Source organism: Emydura macquarii, unplaced genomic scaffold, assembly GCF_026122565.2.
Source record: "Emydura macquarii macquarii isolate MOO-44397 ecotype Brisbane River unplaced genomic scaffold, CSIRO-AGI_Emac_v2 contig_705, whole genome shotgun sequence".
Classification (NCBI taxonomy): domain Eukaryota; kingdom Metazoa; phylum Chordata; order Testudines; family Chelidae; genus Emydura; species Emydura macquarii.
In genome coordinates, this window is record NW_027130842.1 from 6,503,981 (window position 1) to 6,523,945 (window position 19,965).

The 19,965-nt window shown below is 44.3% G+C and overlaps 1 protein-coding gene across 4 annotated transcripts in view; it reads left to right on the forward strand.

Annotated features, from left to right (window-relative positions):
• Positions 1 to 19,965, forward strand: part of AIG1 (androgen induced 1) — a 184,931-nt gene that overhangs the window by 71,497 nt on the left and 93,469 nt on the right. For all 4 annotated transcript variants that reach the window (XM_067542346.1, XM_067542347.1, XM_067542349.1 and 1 more), the window contains exon 3: positions 7,325 to 7,426. In XM_067542346.1, coding sequence (XP_067398447.1) covers positions 7,325 to 7,426 — 102 coding nt within the window. The remainder of the gene's footprint in view (positions 1 to 7,324; positions 7,427 to 19,965) is intronic.

The window sequence follows — 19,965 nt, forward strand, 5'->3', positions numbered from 1 at the left end:
GGACTTAGAGTGGCCGGGCCATCCCCCGGTCGCCGGGTGTCAAGCTGCGTGCCTCCTGCAGGAAGGCCTTCCTGCTCAGCAACCCCCAGAACTGCTGCCTTAAGTGCTTGGGGGAAGCCCACAGGAAAGAGAAATGTAAGATCTGCAGGGCTTTTAAACGGAGGACTCAGAAGGACCAAGAGATCCAGTTGAAAGTCCTGTTGATGGAGACAGCGCTATGCCCGGTGTCCGAGCTGGCCCGCTCCACCTTGGCACCAAGCATGACTTCGATGCAGAGGGCACCGCCGGCACCGGCCTCAACTTGGCACCACGCAACATTGCCGGCACCAAAGAAGAAGAAGCAGCGTGCAGAGCTTGGACACTCCCCTGCGCCATCTGTATGGGCAGGGTCGAGTACGGAGATGCACCGGACCCGGCCCGTCGAGTCTTCTCCAGTGCCTGCATCTCCTGGGAATGGGAGAGTGCCCCTGCTGACGCTGTCGACACTGAAGGCTTTTCAGGCGGCAAGAGCCTTGTTGGCCTTGCCTATGCCACCTCTGCCCCCTTCCCCCCCGGCCAAGGGAGAAGGGACTGGTGTCACGGGGGAAACCCGCCTCGGGTCCCCCTGAATGGCAGTGGAGATCCCCGGTACAGGGAGGAAGATCTCCTGCTGGACGTTCTCCGAGGGTAGAGCAGAGCCAGCCCCGCAGCAGTTGCTGCAGGTCAGCGTCATTGAGCCGACCTGCTCCGGCACAGGACGTGGAGTCTCCCTCTCGGCGCCGACGTCGATCCCTGGCACTGGAGGCAGCACATGCCAGGAGGCGGCACCAGTCAAGGTCTGCCAGGCGGCACTCAGACAGCTCCCATTCCAGATCCCAGGCACCGAGGAGTTCGCCCATACCTAGACGGCGCAGAACCCAGTTGCCATTGGAGGACCCGGCACCAAGGAGTTCGCCCATACCGAGGCGGCACAGAACCCGATCGCCATCAGAGGACCTGGCCCCGTGCAGTCCACGACATGGAACCCAGTTGCTGGAGTCCGGCTTGGCACCAAGGAGTTTGGAGCGGTGCCAACCTCTGTCACCGAAGGTGTCCACAGGGCCACAAGGCAAGCGGCAGCAGAAATCATCGGTACCGAGACGATGCTCTGGTACCTCTAGCTCTTCGGAGCACACCTCTGTTCATCAGCACCGCTCACAGCGACGGAGACGGTCCTCATCGTCCTCCAGGTCAGAGGTGTCAAGAGGGCGGTCCCTGGCACAGAAGTGCACCCAGGACCGAGGACGTACACGGCACCGCCGGTCCGGTGACTCGGGGTCTCCCAGGGGGGACAGTCGTTGGGAGAGCCGATGCTCCCACGAAGCATCACAGCCTGTGGCGCAGTCAGCCCTGGGTTGGCCCCAGGGTCAATGACCGCAACAATGGCCTTATTGGGCCCACTGCGGTATCCAGATGGGGCTAGGGCCCCAGCCATTATGTCATCGGGGATACAGTCCGTGCCTCCGGCACAGGAGAAAGCCCACAGACACCACTCCTCGGATGAGGAGTCGGACCTCATGGAGGGACCCTCAACAGGTGCAACCCTTTGCCAGGACGGGGCGCACCTGCAGGTCAGGCCTCGGCAGTCCTCTTCCTCCTCACTGGACGAGGCAGTCTCCCAGGACCACTCGGCGCTACTGGAGGATTTCAGGGCGTACCAGGAGCTCTTCAAGAGGCCTTCAACTTGGGGCTGGAGGTGAAGGAGTTAGAAGAGGCTGAAGATAGCCTCTTTAATGTGCTGGTGGCGGCTGCCCCAGTGAGAGTGGCCCTCCCAGTCCACGAAAGGGTCCTTAAAATTGTAAAAGCCCTGTGGCAAACCCCTTCTTCGGTTGCCCCTATGTCACAGGTGGCCGAGAAAAAATATTATGTCCCGGCCGAAAGGCTTGAGTATTTGTTCACTCACCCGGCCCCAGGAACCCTGGTGGTAGATGCGGATAACCAGCGAGACAGGCAAGGTCAGCCAGGGTCCACTCCCAAGAACAAAGACAATAAGAAGCTGGTCTTGTTTGGGAGAAAGGTTTATTTCACGGCAAGCCTGCAATTCAGGATTGCCAACCATCAGGCCCTCCTGGGGAGATATAATTTCAACCTGTGGGACTCCCTCAGGTGGTTTGCTGAGACCCTGCCCCAGGACCAGGCTTTAGACTTTAGCACCATTGTGGAGAAAGGAACCACGGTAGCTAGGGCAGCGCTCCAGACATCCTGTGATGCTGCTGATGCGGCGCGCAGGGCCATAGCATCTGCCATTTGTATGAGAAGGTGCTCGTGGCTGCAATCCTCGGGCCTGTTCCAGGAGGTGCAGCAGTCTATTCAGGACCTCCCCTTTGATGGATCAGCCCTATTCTCGACCAGACCGATGCAAAGTTGCAATGTCTGAAGGACTCCAGGGTCACGCTTCGCTCCCTGGGCCTGTACCCGACCCAGCTTTCCAGGCGTCAGTCACGGCCCCAGGTGCAGCAGCAGCCTCTGCCCAGACCTTTTCAACCCTATAGGGATAGGTATAGGGGGTTTAGAAGGAGAAATCAGCCCCTCAGCTTGTCCTCAGCTCCCAAGCAGGGGCCCCCCAGGAGGTCGGGCAACCAGAGGAGACAATTTTAATGGTGCGCCCAAGGGTGGCGCCCCGACTGCTCTCCTGGATCTGCCCTGCCCCTTCCCAAACAGATTAAAGCCCTTCTATCCCGAATGGGCAAAGATCACTTTGGACTGTTGGGTCCTTGGGATAGCCTCAGGGGGCTATGCCCTACAGTTTACATCTACCCCCCCAATAACCCTCCCTCTCTGTCTGTCTTCAGGGACCCCTCTAACGAGCAACTGCTCTTTCAGGAGGTGGACACCCTCCTCAACATAGGAGCAGTGGAAATGGTCCCTCAAGGCAGAAGGGGGAAGGAGCAGTGGAAATGGTCCCTCAAGGCAGAAGGGGGAAGGGGTTCTATTCGAGGTTCTTCCTCATCCCCAAGGCGAAGGGGGGTCTGAGACCCATTTTAGACCTGCATCATCTAAACAAATATGTCAAACTACTCAGGTTTCACATGGTCTCTCTAGCCTCCATAATCCCTTCCCTGGATCCAGGAGACTGGTATGCTGCCCTCGACCTCAAGGACGCATACTTCCATGTGTCCATCCTCCCCAGCCACAGGCGTTTTCTCCGTTTCTCAGTGGCTGGCTCCCACTACCAGTTTACGGCCCTACCATTTGGCCTATCTTCGGCTCCAAGGGTGTTCACCAAATGCATGGTGGTAGTGGCTGTCCACCTGAGACGAAAGGGTGTGCTAATTTTTCCTTACCTGGATGATTGGCTGATCAGGGGCAGGTCCAGGTCCCAGGTGCAGGAGAGTGTGACCCTCACTTGCTCCACGTGCAGCAGGCTGGGACTGCTCAAAAACAAGCAGAAGTCCACATTAACCCCAGTACAACACATAGAATTCATTGGGGCCACCCTGGACGCTTCCCAGGCCAGAGCCTTCCTGCCTCAACCACGTTTCGAGGCGATGGTCTCTATCATATCCCAGCTGCACCGATGCTCCACAACAACAGCCAGGCACTGCCTACAGCTGTTAGACCACATGGCGGCCTGCACGTACGTAATGAGACTAGCTTGCCTGAGGCTTAGACCACTTCAGGCATCGTTGGCCTCGGTATATGTGCCGAGCAGACACCCCTTGGACCAGGTGGTCACAGTTCCCCCGCCCGTCTTAGCGTCCCTGAACTGGTGGTGGACTCCCAGGGCAGTGATGAAGGGCGTTCCATTCAGGGAACTGGTCCCATCGGTCACCCTAATTTCCGACGCATCAGAAGTTGGATGGGGAGCCCACATCAGCGCCAATCTAGGCACTCAGGGGCTCTGGTTGGGTGAGGAGAGGCTCCTGCACATCAACATGAAGGAGCTGAGGGCCATTTGTCTAGCGTGCAATGTTTTTCTCCAATTCCTGACAGGCAGAGTGGTGCAGGTGCTGACGGACAACACTGCAGCTATGTTTTACATAAATAGGCAAGGGGGAGCGTGCTCCTCGGCCCTCTGTGAGGAAGCTATCCATCTATGGGACTTTGCCTTGAGGCACGATTTCTACTTGACTGCCTCTGACCTCTTGGGAGTGAGGAATAACGAGGCAGATCATCTCAGCAGGTTGTTTCTACCCCACCACAACTGGTCGTTGCACCCAGAGGTGGTGGCTATGATCTTCCAGAAGTGGGGCGTTCCCCAATTGGCCTATTTGTGTCGGCCTGGAACACGAAGTGTCCGAGGTTCTGCTCATTCCAGTGTCGCGAGACTGGATTGATTTCCGACACATTCCTCATGGACTGGATGGGGACCCTCATGTACGCGTTCCTGCCCATTCTGCTCCTACCCAAGGTCCTGCTGAAAATAAAGAGGGACAGGGCGAACATTATACTCATCGCTTCGGCCTGGCCAAGACAGCACTGGTTCAGCATGCTGCTGGACCTTTCGATCACCCCACCCCTGGAGCTCCCGAGGAGACACGACCTTCTATCCCAGGACCACGGTTGCCTGTTGCACCCGGACCTGGACTCCCTGCACCTCACGGCCTGGAGACTGTGGTTGACGGAGAAAGAGCGAGCCTGCTCAGTCCAGGTCCAGCCAATCCTGCTGGGCAGCAGGAAACCTTCTACACAGGTCATGTATTGGGCTAAATGGAGGCGGTTTACCTGTTGGGCGGAGTCCCGGGGTATTCCGCCCAGCCTCTCGCCTATACAGGCGAGCCTGGAATACCTGCTCCAGCTAAAGCTCCAGGGTCTGGCGCTGGCCTCGTTGAAGGTTCACCTGGCGGCCATTTCAGCCTGCCACCAGCCACTAGAAGGGAGATCGCTGTTCTCCCATTCCATGTCGGTCAAGTTCCTCAAGGGGGTGGAGAGGCTGTATCCGCAGGTCTGTGACCCGGTGCCTCCCTGGATCTCAACCTGGTCCTCTCGAGATTCACAGGGCCCCCCTTTAAACTCATGGGTTCATGCCCTCTGCTCCTCTTTTCATGGAAGATAGCCTTCCTGGTGGCCGTTACCTCAGCCAGGAGGGTCTCCGAGATTAGGGCCTTGACTCGGAGCCCCCTTATACTGTATTCTATAAGGATAAGGTCCAGCTGAGGCCGAGTCCGGCCTTCTACCCAAGGTGGTTTCCCAATTTCATTGTAAGCAAGATATTTTTCTTCCCAGGTTTTTTCTCAAACCTCACGGTTGGGAGGAGGAGAGGAGATGGCATTCACTGGATGTGAGACGAGCCCTGGCCTTCTACATCGAGCATACAAATTCGTTCCGGAAATCGACGCAGCTCTTCATCTCAGTGGCTGACCAGAAGAAAGGATCACCTGTCTCCACCCAGCGCATCTCCTCATGGATTACATCATGCATCAAGTTCTACTATGAGCAGGCGAAGGTGCCCCTTCCGGGAACCATCACAGCGCACTCAACCAGACCTCAAGCCTCATCCACAGCCTTCCTGGAGAGAGTGCCCCTACAGGACAACTGCTAGGCCACCACCTGGTCGTCGGTTCACACCTTCACGTCCCACTACGCCATCGTCCAGCAGGCGAGAGAGGACGCAGGATTTGGCAGAATGGTGCTGAGAGCAGCTCACCAGTAACTCCGACCCACCTCCAAAGGTATTGCTTGTTAGTCACTTATAGTGGAATGGACATGAGCAAGCACTCGAAGAAGTTGACTGTCAGTTACCAGTAACTGCTGTTCTTTGAGATGTATTGCTCATGTCCATTCCACAACCCATCCCCCGTTCCTGCTGCCAGAGTTGGCTGAAAGAAGGGACTGAGGGGACATAGGGCCAGCAGCTCCTCATATACCGTGGCATGTGCGCGGGGCTTCAGGGGGCACTGGAGCTGACCCTGCGGGATCTGCTAAGGGGAAAAAGTTCTGGGTAACCGTGCACGGAGGCGTGCACACACCTATAGCGGAATGGACATGAGCAACACATCTCGAAGAACAACAGTTACTGGTAAGTAACCTTGTTTTCTCTATCCCAGAGACTTTCATCCTCCTCAACAGTACAGAGGCTGTCAGACTGGGAATGGGACCGTTCTACTTTGTTCTGGAAAGTCTCTTTTATGTACCTCTCTGTCTCCCTTAGCTCTACCAGTTTAGACACCCTGGTCTCCAAAGACCGTACGCAGTCTCTGAGGGCCAGGAGCTCCTTGCATCGACTGCACACATACGCCACCTGCCCATAAGGCACGTAATCATACATGCTGCATTCAGTGCAATAAACTGGATAGCCTCCGCTCTGTTCCTGGACTTGTGCCTGCATTCTCTTTTTACTTCTGCAGCTCTTTCCTTTATTGCTGTTCTGTTTTTATGGAGGGGGGAGAGGGTGTTTTATTGCCTCTAGTTTAAAGAATGTTAATGAAGTGTATTTAGCCTCTCGACTCTAAACTCCCTCGCAAAACTCTCCTGTTAGCTGCTCCTGTTCCAGACTTCTAATACTGATTGCTTTCAGTTAGGATAAAAATATTATGAGAAAGTCCTTTCTGTATTTCTATTTCTATAGTCTTGGACAGAAAGAGAAAATGCAGAGGAGGATCAAAATAAAAAATATTATGAAAAGAAGGTCTCAGCTTTTTTGATTTTCAAAGGAAATTAAAAGGTCTTGTGCAAGCTTTGGCTAAAGGTTTAGGCTAGTTTTTGTTTTATTCAAACTCATTCTTCCATCCTCAGGTTAGAGAGAGAGAGAGAGAGAGAGGACAATGAATGCTCACTCTTTGGGCGCCTAGTAAGTTGTCTCTTTGACAAGAGCCAAGATGAGTTTCATATGGACAAGTGAGTAGGAGGTTGGAAATCTTTTTTTTTCTTCTGGACTTCTGTCCATAACTTTTGTGTCTAACACTTCGAGAGTTAGATTTATTTTTTGGTTAAAAGATTTGGTTGCCTAAATGGAACATAAGAAGTGGTGGCCTTCCGCTCAAGGATGAATTTCACCCAAATGAACAGAGCCCTATTACTCTTTATGTTAACATATGTTGTATATTGTGAGATTTCACATTATTTTCAGTGCTCTTAATCATAAAACATTATAAATGTGCCACATCTGCTTCTAAAATATTTTTCAGTTGTAAGTTTTCAGTTGTAATGTCAAAAACAGAAAAGAAAAATCATAACTTTTGTGAATGTAAAGAATACTCACACTGGAGTAAAGGAAGACTGGGTTTATGAGCAATGTCTGTCTGTGGATAGGTCTTTAGATGGTTGTAGAGATATGGATAACTAAAATTAAAAGGGGCAGTAAAATCAGTTAATTGACTGTGAGCGGTTTTTAAATTGTCTTTTCTTTCCCTTTTTCCCTCCTCAGTTTGTTGTGACAATGTTTTGGAGCTTCTATATGTATGACAGAGAAATGGTTTACCCAAAGCTTCTTGATAATTTTATACCTGCTTGGCTGAATCATGGAATGGTGAGTATAGTGACACTTTCTTGTGTGACCATAGCTGTTGAGAGCTGTTGCGACTGATGGGTTCATGCCCATATTGTACTAATGTCTGTGAAATTCTGATGAAAGAGCATATGATAATTAAGGAAGAAAGTTGAGCAAATATAAAATTTGTCCAAACTTTAGTCCCTTTTTCTACACTCAGCATGGACTCCTACGTCTGCCTGGAAACGCCACACAAAAGTCAGCGAGCATGTAGGCCAGAACTGATAGAAATCAGCATAGTTCATGGAGCTATGCAGATTTATACTTGTTGAGAATATTGCCTTTACTGACCAGAGCGTATGATTATTATGACTATTGAAGGAATCAATATGGTTACATCACTAATTTTTGATGACACCTGTTTTAACAAAATGCTGGAGAGTGAAATAAGCCTATTCAAGAAATTAAATTAATTTCTATGGACCATATGGTACCCTTGTGTATGGTTAAAAAACAAACAAAAGTGCTAGTTGCCCAAGTATGTCAAAACTGTGTAACGGAACTTACGTTATCCTTTTGAAAATGTGGAAGTGTGTGTGGTTTTTAAACAACGCTATTGGAGAAAAAATGGTGTATCTGAAACAGTAAAAGTGGCATATCTTTCTCCCACCCCCATTGCAAGAGGCAGTGATTTGCCTCTGAAACAGTAGGATATTCTTGCTAGCCTTCAACTAACTTGGCATTTTGTGGCTGAGGTATAGCATTTGATTAAGAGCACATTTTGGCAGCAGGCACTTACTGCAGTACTGACCTCCAGATTTCATGCTTGTTTCACAGATCTTGTCTGACTGGGCCTGTGTGAGATATTTTCTTATACCTTTCCATTGCTATCAGAGCATGGCAAACCATTGCACTGTTGTTAATCTGTTGATACAACAGAGGCTATCATTCATGGTGTATGCATCACAGATGCCAGAGTAGAGCAGAACAACTCACAAATGTCAATTTTGATAAGTTGTTTCACATTCTAGTGGTGTACACAAACTGGCTGCTTAATTATTTATTGTTTCCCTAAACTGTGTGTATAAGGAACAGCCTTGGAAGCACTACTTCTGCTAGATACTTTGCCACTTTATATGCCAGATTTAGAAGGAATAATCTGATGTTGCATGTTGTCTTGCTGATGGGTCTTCCCTTGTCTGTTTAGACCTCCCTCCTTCAGTTTTGAAGTCATCCACTAACCACTCAGAGAGGCTGGCAAGCTGTACATACATTCATATTTTCCACACAGATTGCCAACTCTAATGACATTACTCCCAGGTGACATTCCACATACTGAAAATGCCTCACTTGCAACATGCTTTCATGGACCTGCATTGTGAAGCAGATGATAACATATGGCCCTGTGTATTCAGGAAGTCTCATCATCCAGACCACAAACAATTCAAGCTCTTGTTGTGCTGTAGAAATGTATATTTACTGAAAGATTTGAAGAGGCGTTTTGTTTAAAATCTTTGCACATTGTAGCATTTTCTGAAATGAATGAATGCAAACATCTGGGACATTTTTATTTTCAATTTGAAATATTGTACGAGGCATTTTTGAATGACTTTTGTGAAGTAATTGTTTGCCTTGTCAGTCTCTATTTATTCAAGTGTTCCTTTGGCTGGGTCACAAGGGAGGCCTATGGCTGTTGGGCTTTTCACCACCTTTTAATCTAATTCTATCTGATGTTTTACCCATCATATTATCTTCACCAGCTTTCATTCTAATTAATTCTGATGAGTTGCCTATCATACTATGAGGTTGGGGGGATTTTCTTCTGGAGAGAAATATCTTCTGCTTTTGAAGTACCCTCAGTATATTAGCACTGTAATTATTTAGGATCAAGGCTGTCATTTTGACATGGGAGGTTTTAGGAAATGTCATGGAGGTTTTTTGGTGAAAAGGGCAGAAGTCATGGCAGTATTGTTTAGAAAAGTCAAAAGTTATAGGCATTATTTTGTACCCAAATTAACGTTTATTCTCCCAATGTTTAGTACATTTTGATAACTTTAGAGCACAAAAGTCACTTTATTGGAGCCAAGTTTTATAAACCAAAGCCCATAGAGAAGACTTACTACCCTAAAGGAATTAAATCTGTCAGTGAGAGTCCACTGGTCAGTTCCCTGTAGTGCAGTTGACGAGTTCCTGCTCTCTGTTGGTCTCCCGCTCAGCCCTATGGCACAGCACTCAATGGCGTGCTGAACAGCTGCCTCAAGTGTTAACACTACATACAGCTGGCTGGGAAATGCTTTGAAACTAAAACACTGAGGGGTTTTTTTGTCTTCAAATGAGAAAGTTTCAGTCAAAAGGAAAATTTTCCACATACACACAGAATTGTTTTCATTGAAAAGCCTTTTTTTTGTTGTTCCGACAACAATATTTTACTCTACTTAACTCCCAGTTAACATCCCATCATATCAACCCACCCTTCAACTCGCAAAAATCCCCTAGTGGGAAAGATTATGGATGTTTTTTTAAACAGGAGAAATCATGAAATCTATGGTTACCTTGGTAACCACACAGGGTATCAAGCCTGATTAATTATTATCAGGAGTAGTATGGGCATATATCCAAATATTTGAAGATGTTCTTATTTTAGACCCTAAATAGAAGAAGCTGGGGGATTCTTTGGTACAACCCCACAGAGTGAACAGGAGTTGATTACTTCTGTGCTAGTCCTGCCTGGGGTTTTTAGGCCAGCCAGAAGTCGCTGCATGTAGAGCAGCTGAAGGAGAGCCTGTTGATGCCTCCTGACAACAAAATGCATCTATAATTTATTATAGATCAGTGGTAGCAGATCCTGAGATAAGGTTGGCGCTTTCATCTCATTAAAAGCCTCATTTTTAATTCTCTCTGAATCTTCCCCAAAAATAAACTGATCCACTCTAATGTTTTTTGTGCAGCTTCTCTTTCCAGAGTAGAGTATTTTTTCCTGGGAATATTACCATATACCAGAATAGGAATAGTGTTTTGAAAATTTACCCGCCTTTCAAATTGTAAACATTTTCCTGACTGGCATGGGCTACAGACTCTCCATTTGTTTTGATTCCTTTGTCTTGCTGAGACCATTAGTGCTTTTTTGAGAGAGAGATGGGTGGGGGTGAGAGGTGACAGGCCTAATAAGGAAGAATTACAAAAATATATAACAAAAAGCTTCATAATAAAATAAACAGCACAGCAAGGGAAGGCAGAAAAAGGGTCAATTAAGAGCTCATTAAAGCAGGGATAGAAATTGAAACTTTGGGGAGGCCTTGAGGAAGGAGGAGTGTTTTCTCTCTCCAAGTCCAGGCCAGAGGAACTGGAAACTGATGGTATTGCTATACTGCTTTAATGAGACTCTGTAAGGGAGGAATAGTTTGCGCTTTCACTAGCCTTTGTTTTGCTCTTTTTTGGGAATTTTTTGGAGTCAGTCTGAAGAAAGCCCAAGTCCTGACTCTGTGCATTGGGATAGGGAGAAATGCTCTGTGCAGGCCTCAGAGTGTTAGGTTATAGTGTTTTTTCTCCCCTCTTACTCCGCCACCCTCCCACCCCATACTTTCCTGTTATCTGCAGCTACAACATGGTTCAGTCATACAGAGCTATTTTCATGCGTACACTTTGGAGTTTAGCTAACACTGCTTCTTAACAAAAATTCTTCACCTTTAAAAAATCCCCCACAAATGTTAGCCTGTCTAGAATGAATGTTTATGAGAAACAGCCAATAAATATCCCGCTGTCAAATAATCATCAGTCACCCACCCAATCTCATTGTTGTCCCTGAAATTTGCTTTGATCAAAGTAACAAATTACTAGATTATAATATTGCTTATTCTATCAAGGGATTTATTTCTCACCTACTATAGCACTTAACATATATAACAACTTAACTCTCTACAAAGAAAATCTAGATGTATTAGATGGTACAGAATATAATTAATACATACAAACTTGCAAAGGCTATGTACTGTATACTTATATAAGTTAATACCACCATGTGCTGTTAACATCAGCTAGTTCGTTCACTCATAAAAATATTCTTGTATTCCACCAATACATCACATTATCAGAACATATATAGAATTCAGACATAATTTAATGTAACCTGGGACTGTATTTCTTTTTTTTTTTTTTTTAATTACAAAACATCTAATAAACAATATATAAAATCAACATATACACCCAGCAGTATATTTCCATTACTGAACAGAACAAGGGAACAAAAGTTAAGTCTGGGTAGGCAGAACTGAAGCACAGTGACAGTGAATGGTGAAGGATTTATATGGGAGTGGAAAACCTGTTCATTGTGTCCGAATGTTTGGGTTTTAAAAGATGAAGGTTTTTAGAAAGGGAAGTGAAATCAACTGTTAGATATTAGCTAGACTCCAGTGAAACACACTTAACATTAACCTGTTTCTAGCCATTTATTTTTTAATAAAAGATGGTATTACAGGGCACTTTATAGTTAAATATGATTCAAGATAACTATATTTTTAGGAGAAGTGAAGGTAATTGAGGCACAGTAATATCTTTTATTGAACTCACTTCTGTTGATGGAAGGGACAGATACATTTTTAAGAACAATTGAAAACAATGGCAATATGGTGTTTCTTTGGTTAATTTTTAAAGCTGTACTAGACTGGCGCTGTGAATTAAAACAGGAAGAATAGTAACTGGCCCATATTCGGTTGACTGAAATAGCTCTGCTATCCATGCTATTTGGCAAATTTAGTACAGTATTTGATGGGCTCATTCCTAAACAGTAATAATGATTATATTGGTGCTTACATCACATACTGTGGTAAAGAGGCCACAGTACCTAGACTGGATACAGTACCTATAATTTTTATCACATAGAAATTTGTGTAAGACAAAACAAAGACCTACGGTGAAAGAGTGACTTCACTGAAGTCAATGTCATTGACTGTAGTGGGGCCAAGATTTGACCCATTTCATTTAGTGAATGCCACCCCTAAATAACTCAGGTTGATCATATTGTTATGTAAACCTCAGGCTATACAGAGCAGATTATCTGAGAACAGTATGAGTACATCAAGCAATACCTTTTTCTAAATCGTGAACCAAGTGGCTTCTTTCCACTATTTATCAACTGTTGTAATTTTAGCAGACTGCACGACTGAACCTTGCAGGTTACAGTTTAAATTAGTTCAAAAACTGAGTCCCTGTGGCAAATAAGTTGATATTCAAGTCTTTGGTGTCTGAGCCTTTGCTGTAGCTGTACTTTCTATTTTTTTCTCTTCTGTCACCAAAGATTCATATTGTTTTAGAAGTACTTCAACCTCATTACCCTTACTGTGTCATTGCTCAGTTCTATGGGCCCACTTTCTCATAACTTGCTTTCAGACTTGCTCTCCAGTGATCCTAGGTATTGTAACTAAAGAAAAGCTTTAATTATTTTAAACTGTTGTGTTGTGACATTGGTGCTGGTTAAAACTTGTGTCATACTGTGACTACATGTCAGTGGTGGATGAAGTGACTCACGTATATTGTATATTTTTAGGACTTGTCTTCACTGCATGCATTCTTAGCTTGAGCTATAACTCTAGTTTTGTCCTAACCCAACTGCCATCCACGCACAGAAATCTCAAGCTCAAGTTAAGTGGTGCTTTAAAATAGAGCTGGCTGGCCTGGGAGAAATGGGCGGAGCAAAATGTGAATGTTGCTGAAGCTTGAGCTAATAATGCAGTGGGGATGCAGCATTTCAAATTACAACAACTCATCAAATGCTAATCCAATCACTCTGCTAATCCAATCAGTCAGCTAATCCAATTACCCTGTGTAGTTCCATTGTTGTTTCCCAGCGTAGTCACAACACTCTCATTCTGCTCTCACTTGAACTACCTCAAGTGAAGTAATTCAAGTGTTCTAACTCAAACTAACTGTTGCAGTGAAAACAAACCATTTGGTCAGGTCTATGCGCACTAGTTAGATCAACCTAGTTATGCAGCTCAGGGCTGTGAAAAATTTCATGCCCTGTATGAGGTAGTTAGGTCAACCTAACTCCCAGTATAGAGGTGACTAGGTCGATGGAAGAATTCTTGCTAGTGCCTCTTGGTGGGTTGTATTAACTACATCAGTGGAAATACTCCTTTCATGGATGTACTGCTATAGCGCCACAGTGCCACAGAAGCTTCTTACAGGTGCAGTGCCACAGCTATGCCACTGTAGCGTAGACATACACTTAAACATTTGAGTCTCATCCTCACAGGTGCTAGGGAGATGTAAAGTGCCCTCAACTCTCGTTGGCTTCATATAGAGTTGATGGGACCCAGTACCTTGCAGTTTGCACCTACCACATGTACAACACACACTCTTAATAGTAATTATAATAGTGCAGTACTTTGCGCTTACATAGCAACATGTGAGCAGGCCTGTATATAGAATTTATCGACGTTATCACACTGTTTCAACAAGTATCCTTGTTTATTCTAACTGAAAACATCCCAGATTCTTATATATTAGGAATCTGGGATGTTCTCAATTGTGTATGTGTGTGTGTATATTTGGATCAATTTAATTTGTGGCAAAGAAGGTAACACAGAGAAGTCAAATTTATTCACTGAAGTGTTTAATGGGTTCAAAGATCAGAAATGATGAGCTGTCTCTATATGAAAATACTCATAGACTCTAAGGTCAGAAGGGACCGATATGATCATCTAGTCTGACTTCCTGCACAACGCAGGCCACAGAACCTCACCCATCCACTCCTGTAATAGACCCCTAACCTATGACTGAGTTATTAGAGTCCTCAAATCATGGTTTAAAGACTTTAAGGTACAGAGAATCCATCAGCAAGTGAGCTGTGCCCCATGCTACAGAGGAAAGCGAAAAACCCCCAGAGCCTTTGCCAATTTGCCCTTGGGGAAAATTCCTTCCTGACCTCAAATATGGCGATTAGTTAAACCCCGAGCATGTGGGCAAGACTCACCATCCAGACACCCAAGAAAGAATTCTCTGTAATACCTCAAAACCTGCCCCATCTAACATCCCATCACAGGCCATTGGCATATCTGCCACCAGTAGTCAAAGATCAGTCAATTGCCAAATTAGGCTGTCCCATCATACCATCCTCTTCATAAATTTATCAAGCTCAGTTGTGAAGCCAGCTAGGTTTTTTGCCCCTACTCCACCCCTTGGAAGTCTATTCCAGAACTTCACTCCTCTGATTGTTAAAAACCTGCATCTAATTTCAAGTCTAAACTTCCTGTTGGCCAGTTTATATCCATTAGTTCTTGTGTCCACATTGGTGCTGAACTTAAATAATTCCTCTCTCCCTGGTATTTATCCCTCTGATTTATTTATAGAGAGCAATCATATCTCCCCTCAATCTTCTTTTGGTTAGACTAAACAAGCCAAGCTCTTTGAGTCTCCTCTCATAAGGCAGGTTTTCCATTCCATGGATCATCCTAGTAGACCTTCTCTGCACCTGTTCCAGTTTGAGTTCATCTTTTTTAAACATGGGGGACCAGAACTGCACACAGTATTCCAGATGAGGTCTCACCAGCACCTTGTATAATGGTACTAACACCTCCCTATCTCTACTGGAAATACCTCGTCTGATGCATCCAAGGACTGCATTAGCTTTTTGCACGACCACATCACATTGGCGGCTCATGGTCATCCTGTGATCAACCAATACGCCCAGGTCCTTCTCCTCCTCTGTCACTTCCAACTGATGCATCCCCATCTTATAGCAGAAATTCTTGCTATATGAATGACTTTGCACTTTCCACTATTAAATTTCATCCTATTTCTGTTACTCCAGTTTACAAGGTCATCCAGATCTTCCTGTATGATATCCCGATCCTTCTCTGTATTGGCAATATCTCCTAACTTTGTGTCATCCGCAAACTTTAGTAGCACATTCCCATTTTTTGTGCCAGTGTAGTTTATAATTGATGTTTTCCTTTTTTATGCTGCTTATTTTTTTGGTGATGTTTATTGAAAACAAAATGATTAGTAGAAAGACATCTTAGCTCCCTTTAAGTGAGAGCATACATGCCAAACAGGGACATGTAGGAGACATGGAAATGAATTATGGAGTAGAGGGCGCATGTCCCAATGAAACATTTCTAGCCTCTCTTACAAATTCTCTCCCCTCTTCATTATTGTCTGCTCAAATTAAAGATTCAGACAATAGAAGAACAGGATGGATCCAGTCCTCTCATCTGTCCAGTGATTACTTTTATTAGCAGACACATTTACAGATCTAGGGAGTCTGGAGAAGCAGTGAACTAATGCCAGGAGAAAGCACTGAGACTCAATTGTCTTTTTGTTTGAAGAATTATTTAGGCCAATGCAGAAATAGGAAAACCACATGAAAGATGCCTTGGATCAAAGCTCATAGTGACCTGGCCTATATAGATCAGGTGACAGTTATTGACAAACCTACAGTTTCTTAGTCATTTCATCAGGAGCTGGGAATCAAGCCAGTTGCTGCATGGCAGTCTCTGTGAGGTACAACTAAGGAGATGACCCATGTTTTTTTGTTTCATTCAAATTGTGCCTAACTAGCATACTGCACTATAAGCCCCTTTGCAGAAACACTCTAATAGAAGACTATGGACTGAAGTCCATTTATCAGTTCATGCTGCTTCTTGTACAAGAACATCCCATTTATGGCCCATTTAATTCAATACACCCACAGCTGCTAACATCTCACAGACTGGGAGTGAATTGTAATGTAACCTCTGCTCGACTGATATCAAAATCCATGTTAAGCATTTCAAGGATCCTTCAGTTTCAGTTTAATTGAGCCCTCTTTTTTAATACATTCAACAGCATAGGCTGATTATAAAAATTCAAAAATGGAATCTTTAATGCTTCGAAGTGTAGACACTTGCCTATAACATTAATTGAAAGGTTTACAGATAGAAAGCACAGAAAGTATACAATTTACTAATGAACCCTGTTTCACACAGACTAAATATCCATTACTTGAACAATTGTCTAAATGATGGAATACCAAATAAGTAGACATCACTTGTGGACCCAGGATATTTAGCTAGAACACTGAAAATAACGTTCCTGGCTTTGAACACTTCTTGCATGTTCATGCTGTGGTTAGGCTACATCTTCTGATATATCTCCTCATTATCTGCCAGTTCCACAACTGGAACATGAATACAGTGGTATCAATTATCCCCAGACACTGGGAAGAAAAACAGCAATAACATAAAAGCTTTTCTTGGTTTTCTGTTACTTATGTAGAGTACTTGGAAATTGGATGCATGTCAGAACTTGTATCAGCATAGCATCCGGAAACTGAGAGATGCACCTGGATAAAGAAAGCTGGATTATCTGAGTGACATTCCCTGACGCCCTGAGAAAAGATCCTTTACCTGATACAGACAAACACGAGCCATTTTCTGTAGAGTAGGATCTGTGCCTTAACAATACTATGAACCTGCTAAGTGAGATTACTCATTGTAGTGTAGGTCTGAGATAGCGTTCCTTGCCAGACATATGTGTTGGGTGCTCCTGATTATCTGTCATTTCCAGTTGGTGCATTTCTGGTCTATAGGAAACATACACAACCTTCTCCAAGGCTTACAAAAGAAACTACAGTATAATGATGACATGTCTCTGTGACGGAATGTACCCCTGTACTCACATCTTACACACTATTGTAATAATCTTCATATAAAATATGCCTTGTAAGGTATCATTTGAAAACTAATAACTCAGTGGTCAATAATATCATGAAAAAATGTGTGTATTAATTTTATACGTAAAGTTATAAACATAAGCTGAAATTTGGTCTGAAATGTGTTTACCAGACAAGTCTGTGTAAACCAGTTTCTCAATATAAAAGACAGGCTGACGCCTCTAGCCAGGTGTCATCAAAGCTGATGGGCAATCACCTATCAAGTGGCCATTCTTTGGCAAGGAAGGGTGGCAGGAACAAATAGATCTGCATCTTAGCAAGTAACAGTATGAAACCTCTTTCACAAACAAACCCCTCCGTCCTCACAGTGGGAATGCACTTTATCTAGGGATAACCCTCAAGAAAATGCATTTTATGGGTTGACTGAACTATAGAAGAGGGGCAAACACACACCAAGTTATCTTTCCCTATCCAGCTCTCTCTCTTTCACCTACAAAAACAAAAGAAACAACCATTGGAATTTGGGAGCAGATCCTGGCCTGAGAATTTGGTCAGCGATGTTACGGGAACATGTGGTAAGGGACTTCAATTTGGATCAAGTCTAGTTTGTTAAATTTTAGTGCTAGGAAGCATTTTATCTTTATTTCTCTCGTAACCATTTCTGACTCTAATGCCTTATACTTGTACTCACTTAGAACCTATCTCCTTGTAGTTAAATAAATTAGTTTTATTCTTTAATCAAAACTAATCCAGTGTTGTGGTTAAACTGGGCTGTGGGATAACTCCATTTAAAGTAGCAGACTGTTGAATATTGATCCCCTTAGAGGGGCAATGGACCTAAAATCTCAGAACTCTGCAGGAGAGTGCAGAACACATTTTGGGAAAATTTGGGACTGGAAATGCGTTGAGGTCACCCTGCAAGTGGTAAGCAAGGCTGGTGGAAGACAGAGTATGCTGAACCAGGCCTGCAGCTATACACAGACACCCAGGATGTGACCTGCATGCTGTTTGGCTGTTTGTGAGCAGCCCAGATTGGGAGCTACAGCAGCAAAAGCATTGTGAGGCACCCCATGTTGCAGGCAAGGGTAACACGGTGCCTAACCGGTCTGGATTGCACCCCGGAATATCATAGTCTCTCATAAAATGCACTTGATTACCTAATGTCAGTTCAATGTTCCTAGATGTGATCCCCACTGAAAAGAAGTATTATTACAAGTTAAAAGTTTGTATTAAATTAAACTCCCCAGATCAGATCATCTTTGTGCAAGCAACCTATCACTGCCCACAAGGGCACCTCACTCATTCTGGCAGGAATATGGATGAAGGCAAGAAACGTGAACACCAAGGCAAAGAAAGGAGGGGAGAAGCAACAGAGGGAACAGAATGAGAGGGTTCAGGGAAGGATAGCATCCTATGATGGAAAAACAGGCAACGGAGATGCATCTGATCAGGGGGAACAGGGAGAGATCACAAAACAAAAAGCAGATGTTGCTGTAGCTTGTAATAAAAAATAAATAAAGGAAAGATGAGAAGAGGAAACGAAAAACGGAGCGGAAAACAGTGTAGACAACAGGAAGAGAGACAGACAAAATGGTGAAAGAGGTACGGGGGAGAGGGAGAGAAAAAAGAACTACAGATTTAAAAAAGTAAAGAAGAGGGAAAGGAAAATACATTTCATTCATATGTCTTACTTTGCATTGCATGCCCTCTGGGAAACATCCCAACAGTCTGTTAATTAATTACAGGGATGGAGAAAAAGTTGATGGTGTAACGATGATGCTAGTAAGACTTGAGTCATCTTGCTGCTGTTACTGTTGGACATATAACTCCATTAACAGGGCAGGTGGTGTATTTAATATTTGCATGGTGACAAGTCAGTTTCCTGCCCTCCAAATTTCAAGTCCTGGTACCATTTTTAGTGATAAAATTGCACATATCCTATTGTTAATACAATATCTGTGTCTGCATAAACTATGTCTGTAGACTGGTGTCAATAGCTGTGTATCAGTTTCTTTTTGTCTGTATCTTTAATTGACAATGTGGTACATTATCTCAATTCCCTGTTTAACCCTTGAATTTAATTCTCTTTGAATTTGAATTTCTTCTCTTTAAAAGAAGCCAGAAGACCTATTTTTCAATATTGGCTGCAACATGTGATTTGTGCTGTATGTTAAAATAGTCAAATGAGCCTCTTGCTAGTGGTTGCTATCATTCTGGAAAGTGGCACATTTCATGACACCAGAGATGAAGTCTAGTGCCTGCATTTGTAATCTTCCTGCTTTAATATTGGTTTCACACTAAGATGTACATTATTGAGTCTGATGTTTTTTAAAATGTTGAAAGCCATATTTTCAGAAAATGGCATATGCAGACATTTTCACAAGCATGATCATACACACAAGTGAGTAGTGAAAAGCCACAGGACTGGGCAAGCAGAAAGCTGATTTAGAAACTCCCTTCCTCCTCGGATTATATACTGAGCTCAGCTCATCTGGAATTAGGGATTTGGCCCTAAAAATTTGCAATTTTTAAAACCAGTACTAACACAGGACAGGATAAAAACTGGTTTACAATCTAATAGTGCACTTCCATAATTCTGATAATACACGATCAAATGCAAAAGGGTCTAGAATGCTGATTTTATTTTTTTTAAATGTTTTTTAAAATACAGTTAACATAGTTGACTACATGAACTTTTGTGACCATGTGAAATTCTTTTGTTACGTTTAAACTATATAGTAGTTTTCTGTAACAGATGCATTTTTGTGATACTAGTTCACATTTTATCTTGTTATGATTCTCAGGAAATAAATGTAAAATAACATATAAAGGTAAAATGATTATACTATCCTGTATGTACATATGGATAAGGATCTGCTCACCCTCCATCCCCTAAGCTAAAATAGCAAACTTGTTCTCTGTACCCTCT